This window comes from Canis lupus, chromosome 11 (genome assembly GCF_011100685.1).
Source record: "Canis lupus familiaris isolate Mischka breed German Shepherd chromosome 11, alternate assembly UU_Cfam_GSD_1.0, whole genome shotgun sequence".
In the NCBI taxonomy this organism is placed as follows: domain Eukaryota; kingdom Metazoa; phylum Chordata; class Mammalia; order Carnivora; family Canidae; genus Canis; species Canis lupus.
The window spans coordinates 27,096,845-27,105,227 of NC_049232.1; the positions used below are offsets into that span (position 1 = coordinate 27,096,845).

At 39.6% G+C, this 8,383-nt stretch overlaps 1 protein-coding gene across 2 annotated transcripts; it reads right to left on the minus strand.

Moving 5' to 3' along the window:
• Positions 1 to 2,598: 2,598 nt before the first annotated feature.
• On the minus strand, positions 2,599 to 7,240 carry RANBP6 (RAN binding protein 6). 2 transcript variants are annotated; one of them, XM_038552324.1, is made up of 2 exons: positions 7,037 to 7,240; positions 5,701 to 5,921 (listed from the first exon to the last, which is right to left on the minus strand). In XM_038552324.1, the coding sequence occupies exons 1-2, from the start codon at positions 7,170 to 7,172 to the stop codon at positions 5,851 to 5,853; spliced, it is 207 nt and encodes a 68-aa protein (XP_038408252.1). In that variant the 5' UTR covers positions 7,173 to 7,240; the 3' UTR covers positions 5,701 to 5,850. The 2 variants fall into 2 exon arrangements, with proteins under 2 accessions (XP_038408251.1, XP_038408252.1); XM_038552323.1 differs by having other exon boundaries at positions 2,599 to 7,227.
• Between the last annotated feature and the right edge of the window lie 1,143 nt (positions 7,241 to 8,383).

The window sequence follows — 8,383 nt, forward strand, 5'->3', positions numbered from 1 at the left end:
CTCCCTCACACCCTCTCCCGCCCCTCTACCTGCGGGGTACCCGGGCAGGAGGAGGCGGCGCGCGGACCCGGCCCGGCGGCAACTGTCAGTTAGAAGTCCCGCTGGGCCGGGGGCGGGGGGGCGGGGGAGGAAGGGGAGGGGCAAGGAGGGAAGGGGGAGGGCCCTCAAGCTACTCCCGGGCTCTGGGGCAGGCTGTGGAAAGACGCAAATAAAGAGACCCTGTCGCCATCCGTGGTGCGCATGCGTGGTAGGACAGCCCCACCCACCCTCTCGCGTCCCGCCGGGCTTCGCGAAAGCACAGGCTTCGGCTCAACTGCCCGCCCCGAGGCTTGGTAGGTGGCGCGGCCGAATGATGTCATCAGTTTGTAGACGACTGTTAAGGACGGAATGGAGAGGGTCGCAGCTGTACTCGTCGCTGCCAGAGGCCAAAAAGGGCTTTTAAAAACGTGTACCGCAAGCCCTTCTTTCTTTTGCGAGAACCTAATTAGCCCTGAAAACTAAGATTAATTCTGAAGGAACTTGCTAGATAACTCTCCTTAAGGGCAAATGAATGGTGAGAAGGCACAAAATGTAAATCCTATCCTGTTGTAAATTTTATATCCTCTGCACCCGCCGTCCCCTTTGTGACTGCCAGATTTTTAATATGAAACTAGAATTTTCAAAAGTTTAGGAGGTTCAAGGACTCAACCAGCTGAATCCTACGTTCACATGCAAAAGAACGAGATAATTTGTAGAACTCAAATTTCTAAAACTCCGGTCCCCGGTTCTTAAAGTCAGTTCCTATTTAAGTAAAATCATGTCATGCGTTAAAATTAAAAACCTATTATCACCTCGATTCTTGAGATTTGCTAAGAATAAATGAAGGGAATGGAAGCTTATTGAAAATCCTTGGGATTAAAAGCAGTCTTCAAATAATTCAAGTCTAAGTTGTACAGCTTTAGTCAAGTCGTTAGCCTTAAAACGTCACTACCCATTTAAAAATTACTGTTGAGACAATGTCTAATAAGTGGAATTGTCATTCACTTTAATTTATATTTGCTTAAAGTAAGTGGAGAAAAAGGAGCTAATGGTTCCATAAAGCAGGTATTACTATTTTCTCATGTTCTTTTAGAAAGATGCACATATCTTTCTACTTACACAGAATGTTCTAGCTTGAAACCTGCAATAACTGTCCTAGAAACCAAGCATTTTAAAAGTACAAGCTATCTGGGACGCCTGGGTGGCTCAGTGGTTGAGCCTCTGCCTTTGGCTCAAGGTGTAATCCTGCGTCTGGAGATTGAATCCCACATTGGGCTCCCTGTGAGGAGCCTGCTTTTCCCTCTATATCTCTGCCTCTCTGTGTCTCTCATGAATAAATAAAATCTTTAAAATAAGTACAAAAAAAAATAAGTACAAGCTATCTAATCAAATGGTCAGGATATTTAATTTTTAGTTATTGTGAACTTTCAAAGTACTGATAAAAGTCAAAACTTCAAAGCTTGGTGGGGGGCAATAAGTTAAATAGCAATATTAGGTAAAATAGTTAAATGGGAACAGTTGAGTATTGACACTCCCATAGACACATCCATTATCCAGTTTTCAAGGTCGTCTCTCATCAGACATTCGTAATTTATTAGGCATTTACAGCATTCTCTCTCCTCAGAGCCCTTATATGTATCTCAGCTCACAGGAACAAAGCCAGGGACCAGTCTAACTTCAGCAACAGGCAAAGAAAAAAATGTGTCTGACTGGACATCCCTCATTTCTTTTGACAAAGCTCAAGAATCTGGACCTACCCTCCCCCAGCAAATCCCCTCATCTTTATCTACCAACCCTATTTTATATAATATAGATTGCATTTATTGAACCCTGTGCCACCAAGCACTTTATGTGATTATCTCCTTTAATTCTCCCAACAATCCTAGATATCATGCCTATCTTACAGATGTAGAAACTATAACTGATGCTTAGGTTGAAAAAGTAGTTTGCCAAATTCAAATTTACGTCTATCATACTTAAAAATTCTCTATGATGTCTTATTCCAAGTCATCTGGCAGTATTTCCAGTTCCTCATGCACAAGAGTGTAGGGAATTGCTAGAAATTTGATCAAGGGCTTCTGAAAGAATATTAAGATAAATAGGTTTGAGTTGAAGGAACATCAGCTATAAGTCATGGAGAAGCCAAGATGATTGCGATCTTAGCTATTACAAAAGTAAGATTGGGTCTTTAAACTTAAAAAAAAAAAAAAGACTATCATACAAGAAATACATTGGTTGTAGGTAAATTAGAAAATATAGATTAGAAGGAAAATTGCCATTTAATCCCACCATCCAGAGAAAACTTCTATTAATACTTTGTGGTAGGATTTTTCTATTTATTCATGTATACTTTTATCTATCTTAAATAAAATTAAGGCTATACCATACTTAATGTCCTTTCCTTTTTTCCCCATATTAACAATAAATCATTGCAAGAAATAGACAGAAATTCCATAGCTAAAACCTCAACTTCATATTTAGTCCACAACAGCCTAGATGGCCTGTTTAACTGGCAGGGAGTGAATCAGGGAAAATCTAATGAAAAAGGAATTCTAAACCATAAAAAAAACACAGTAGTGGTACAAACAAACAACAGCACTAACAGGTACCATTTATTAAGCACTTACTTGGTCTTAAATATTTGCTAAATACTTTACATACACAGTACTCACAATAACTTCAGGAAATCATGACATATATTTCTTTTTAAGTTTTGGATCAATGATTTGCTGACTAGAAAGCTTTTCTTTCATATAAAAAGCTTGACATTAAAGATCAACATTCCAATTAACAAAATTAACTCTAGATTTATAGAACAGTTTTCTTAAAATGCACATATACTGCTAAATGATCTCAAAGCTTTTTTTTCATGCTTAAAGATAAAATTAATTTTGCTTCCCTTTCATTTTCATCATACAATAGTATCTATTAAGAACTTCTAAATAGAAATCTATCTAAGCCCCATTTTGAACCAGGGCTTCTCTTTTTGTTGGGCTGCTTTGCATGGGGAAAATGGCATACATACACAATGTAATATTCTGCTCAAACACATAATATTGATAGACTCCCACAAATATTGATTACTATTTGTAAACACTGAGTAATAGTGTTACATGCTACCAATGTTACATGTACCAGGACAGCCTATTCAGTAAACATAGTTCTTAAGAGTCCTGAATAACTTGAAAAATAAGAGACCAGTCAGGCTAAGATTTTAAAGTTCTCTTAATTCTCAGCTGGACACCTGGGGGACTAGAATATGAATATGCCTCACCCCGTTCCCTGGAGGACAATATGAAAAAGTTCACATACTACATGGAGAAGACTCCCTACATCCATGGCAATATCTCAAAACTCTCTCCCAATTTCAGCATCCTCCCATTACCATGATAGTATCATCAAGGAGGAAGAAGCTTGACACTATTTTTCATCCACAATTCCAAAGATATTTGTCCTGGAAGTTCTCCTATCTTTGTTAAGCTCTCAGCATCTTGTGATAGGCAGCATGACATCTTAACACAAGTATATTGTTTGCCCAGCATCAATAATTCATACAAGCAGCAACAATTTATACACTTCACATCAACTAGGGGAAAGTTGACAAACATTCTAAGACAATGGAAGCATGGTTATCACCAAGTTCTGTGTTTAAGAGATAAAACATGCAAGGTGAACACCAGGCTAGAACACTGACTAATTCTGGAGAAACATATAGGAAAGGAATATAACTGTTTGGCAGGGAAAGAACAGTTCTCTCAATTATAATGGAATACATTCACAATAGTTATTTAGAATTACTTTTATGGTAAAAGACAGTCAAGTGACATTAAAGTGCATCAAGCAAAATTTAGCAGCTCCTGTAAAGCTTCCTGCTGCTCATCATCAAGTTGGGATATGCATTCCAACCATAATTCTTCAGAAGTCTGTACCTGACGCACAACATTAGCTAGGCGTTTGGCACAAGGATCTTCATAGTTAATAGTCTCATTAACTTTTCCTTCTGCAATTATACTGATTATTTTGGGAAGATTGGAATTATTTGGACCAAGTACAACTGGATGATTACTTTCAATTAAGTCACAGAGAAAACTCAAAGACTGAATAGCTTCCTCTTTATCCTCATGCAGTGGAAGCCATGATAACCAATGTGGAAGAACTTCATCTACATTTACACAGTTAGGCTTAAACCTCAGAATCTTCCCTACTGCTGAAATACAGTTCTCTGTAGCAATGACATTTTTTTTGGTTTTGGAATTTGCACACTTAATAACTTTTACCAGCAGTGGAACAGCTTCCGAACATAAAGAACGATAATCATCTCCACCAAACTGTGCCATAACACCCAGGCCATAAGCAGCAGCTTGTCTGACTTCAGGGTTATTGTCTCGCATATTTAGTAGCATTGGCCACCTAAAATATTCTACATATTTAAATGAGGTTGGACTGCAGTGCTCTATAATATCATCAAAAATGCACAATCCCCACTGTCTGTCTGGCCATGGCCTACTTGAACAAATTAGATTTACAATTAATGGAAGCAGCTGTTCAAACCACGGTAAAATCTTTTCCTTATAAGTACTAAATAATGAGTGCAAAATATCTGATACTTTGGTCAGAATATAAACATCACATTCATCCTCATCTTGTAGAGACATTTCAACCTGTTGGTCATAGTTTTCTTCCTGTCTTTTAACCTGTCTCAATTCTTGGTTTTTAAAATGCCCTTCAAGTTTTGCTTTCAGTATTTCTCCTAGTTCTTCCAAGTGTTCATCATTAAGGCACCCATCTCCCATTACTTCAATGGATTTTGCAAAAGAATTCATTACTTCTGAGAGTACATCTGTATCAGGTTCAGTCCCAATAGCCTTGATTAAAGGATCACATATGAATTGCCACATCTGTGCAAGATACTCTGGGCCACGAATTCTTGCACATTCCAGGAGAAAAGGCATAGACTCTGCTGCTGCCACTCGAACATTGTCATGGAAATAAAATTTCAATAAAGGAACCATAAGCTTTACAACTTGTTCTGTATATTCCACAAATCCTTCCCCTAATTCCTTAGCATAGTAAACCAACATTTGACAAGCAGTTGCTTTTGCTTCAAGTCCTGAAGTTTTAATTCCAAAACTTTGTTGGTCTCCAAGATTTACAAATTGCCATCCATCATCATCACTCATATTTTCCACATCTTGTGTGTCTAAGAGAGCAACATCAGGTTTTGCTGAAGCAGTCTTAATGAGAGGCTCAATAACCAGTGGAAGATACTGTTGAAAATCACTTCCAAGAATTTTACACATTCTGGCCCATGCTGAAACCATGTAAGATGTCTGAGGGTCATCATCTTCCATATTATTTAAGTCTGATTGTGTCTTCAACAATAGCTGCATCACATTTGATGCATCTTGCATAAATTTTTCCTTCCCAACAGCAAGACCAACATGGCTAATGCACTCAATAGTTTTTCCTTTCAGAAGCTTGAGTTCCTTTTGAATAGCAAGCTCAACAATGTGCTTTAGTGATGGCATAAATATATCATAATATGGAACAAATTTTTCTTCTATTGTATCTGCAACTGAGGCAATGGTTGTCACAAGCTGTTCCAAGGCCAATTTAGTTCCATTCCGAATCAACTCTTGAAGTTTAATCACCAAGATGGAATGTAGATTTCTCACCATACTATCCAAATATAGAACTAGCAATGCTTTGGGGCAGTCTTCTATAAAAATAATAAGTGCAGAAGCCGCATGTGATTGCACACGCTGATTACCTTGATTTTCCATGGTACGCAACAGAGCTGCAATCACTGTTTCATGGAATTTCTTTTGGAAGTTAGGCGCAAAATCTGTAGCCATCTGTCCAAGCGTAGTACAGGCTGCAGCCCTCACCCTTGGGTGAGGATCCTGAAGAAAAAGCAAAACAGAGTTAACTGTTTCATCTAGAATTGATTCCATTTGCTGATGGCATCCTTCTCCAATGGCAGATAAGGCCATTAATCCAGCATGTCGATATTTCCAGTCAGGGCTCTGAAGCATCTGCATGATGTGCTCCTTAGTCATTGGTAAAACAAGTTTTCCACCGAGCCCACAAGCCAGTCTGTCTAGTGCACTCTCAGCAGCAACTGCATTGCTGTCAAAATCATCTTCTTCCATCTCATCAGCATTTACCCAGTCCTCATCATCTTGTAGATCAACCATCATTGCTAATATATGAGGAACTGCCTGTGCAATTATATTTGTATGTTTTTTCAACATTGGGGTTGCAGTTTCAGACAAGGTCACTATTATTTCAAGGGCCAGCTGGCGTTGCAGATTACTAAGTCTAGAGTCTCCACATAACTTCAGACTCAACTGCAGAGTGTCTTCTAAATAAGGACCCAAGTATTTAGGTACAGTATCTGCAATCTCAACAAGGGATTCTAGCACTGAATCATCATCCTGGTAGCATGAGTCACTCACAGCCTGTAAGATTCCAGGAAGCAAGTCTGAAAAGTCTTTGAAAAGAGCAATATTATTCTCATTAGCAAGTACAAATGCAGCTGCAGCTCTAGCAGATAATGTCCTGATTGCTGGATGTTCTTGATCCTGAATGCACTGGTCCAACAACCGTTTGATGATATCCAAATCGTGCCGCTCTTGGTTCCCAAAGATCCCAGGAAAGTGCCAGAAAACATGAAGTGCAACTTCCCATAGAACTACATTTTTAGAGTAGATTGAATCGATAAGGAACTTCAGACCTTCGGGCCAGTGGTTAGTGCCATCCTCATCTATCAAATTCCTGGCCAGCACTGCAAAAATATCACAAAGTTTTTTCCTCATGCTAGCATGTGTTTCTAACTTAACAGCCAGTATCAGTTCAATCTTGACGTCCCTCTGAACATCAGAAGGCAGATTTGGATAGACTTCCTCAAACCCAGAGGACAAAAGCCGTCGTAGCAGTGCGGCAGCCATTTGTCTCACCTCATAACCTGCTCTTCTATTTCTGACAGCATCTAAGAGGAATGTAGTCTTACACAGACCTGGGATATTTTCATAGATTTCCTCTGCCTGCCTCCGCACCATACAGCTTGGATTGATCAAGTTCTTCAGAAGCTGATAAAACTCTTGCTTTCCCGACACAGTAGCCGGTCCCCCTGCAGACACGGCCGCCGCCATCGCGCTCTGTCAGAGAAATCGCGACCGGGAAGGAAAGAGGGGGTCTGCGGCCAGAAGCGGTGACGTCAGCGGAGCGCCGGCGGGGATGGGCGGGGCCGCTGGCCCAGGCGGCCGGCGGTTTGGCTGCGCGGCGGGGGTGGGCCGCCGGGCGTCCGGGGATAGCAGGATGCGGTGGGGGCGGCCGCCGTCCTCCAGCTGTTGGCCAATCAGATTTAAAAAAAAAAAAAAAAAGCACTTGCGGAAAGAGAGAGAGAGAAAAAAAAGAAAATTATGATATTGAACGTATTAGAATGGGATTATGGGTGATTTTTCCGGCTTTATTTCTAAACTGTTGTTACCCTGATAATTTTAAAACGATAATTACATCTTGAAAACTCCCCAGGTGAAAAGCCAGTCACAAAAGGCCAAATATTGTATGATTCCATTTATAGTAAAGGTCTTGAAAAGGCAAATCTATATAGTAGATTAGTGGTTGCCAGAGGCAGTGGGAACGAGAGAATGTAAAATGACTGCTGTCAGGTAATGGGTTTCTTTTGGAGTAATGAAATGTTCTAAAATTAATTGTGGTAATGGTTGCACAACTCCGTGATTATACTTAAAATCACTGCATTATACAATTGAAACTGGTGAATTGTATAGTATGAATAATAATACCTCAATAAATCCGTTTATCAAGTAAGTGCGATAAAAGATAATGATTACCATCCCACTACCACATCTAATGAGTAAGAACAGTGGTGCTCAAACTCTAGTGTGTCAATCACCTGGCCTATGGATGATAATAAAGAATGAGGAAGACAACTAAATATAGTGGACAGTGACCTGGGCTAGTAATCAGAAGACTTGAATCCTGGTCTTATCTGTATATTAATTTTGTATCCGTGGTCATGTCACTCAAGGTTTTCTTTGTATATTGCCTAACTTAAAATGCTTTTACAGTTTTCCTTTTAGTAGGAAGATGCTGAGATTATTCCAAGAAACAAATGCCCCTGAAGCTAAATATTATTTCTTTAAGCAGATGAATCAATCAAAAACAACGATCATTCCTCTAACAATGATTAAATCGTATTTGTATTAGCACTTTGCCACTGTGTAATTTTGAACCTTACACAGGTTTGCAAATCTGGTAGGCTGGATATAATACTAATTTTAGGTAATTAATAGAAACTCAGAGAAGTTAAGGGACCTGCCTAAGATGGCACAGCTGAATA

Bases quoted from the DNA above. Each gene is read 5' to 3' on its own strand.
- RANBP6 (XM_038552323.1), bottom strand. From the start codon at position 7,172: ATGGCGGCGGCCGTGTCTGCAGGGGGACCGGCTACTGTGTCGGGAAAG.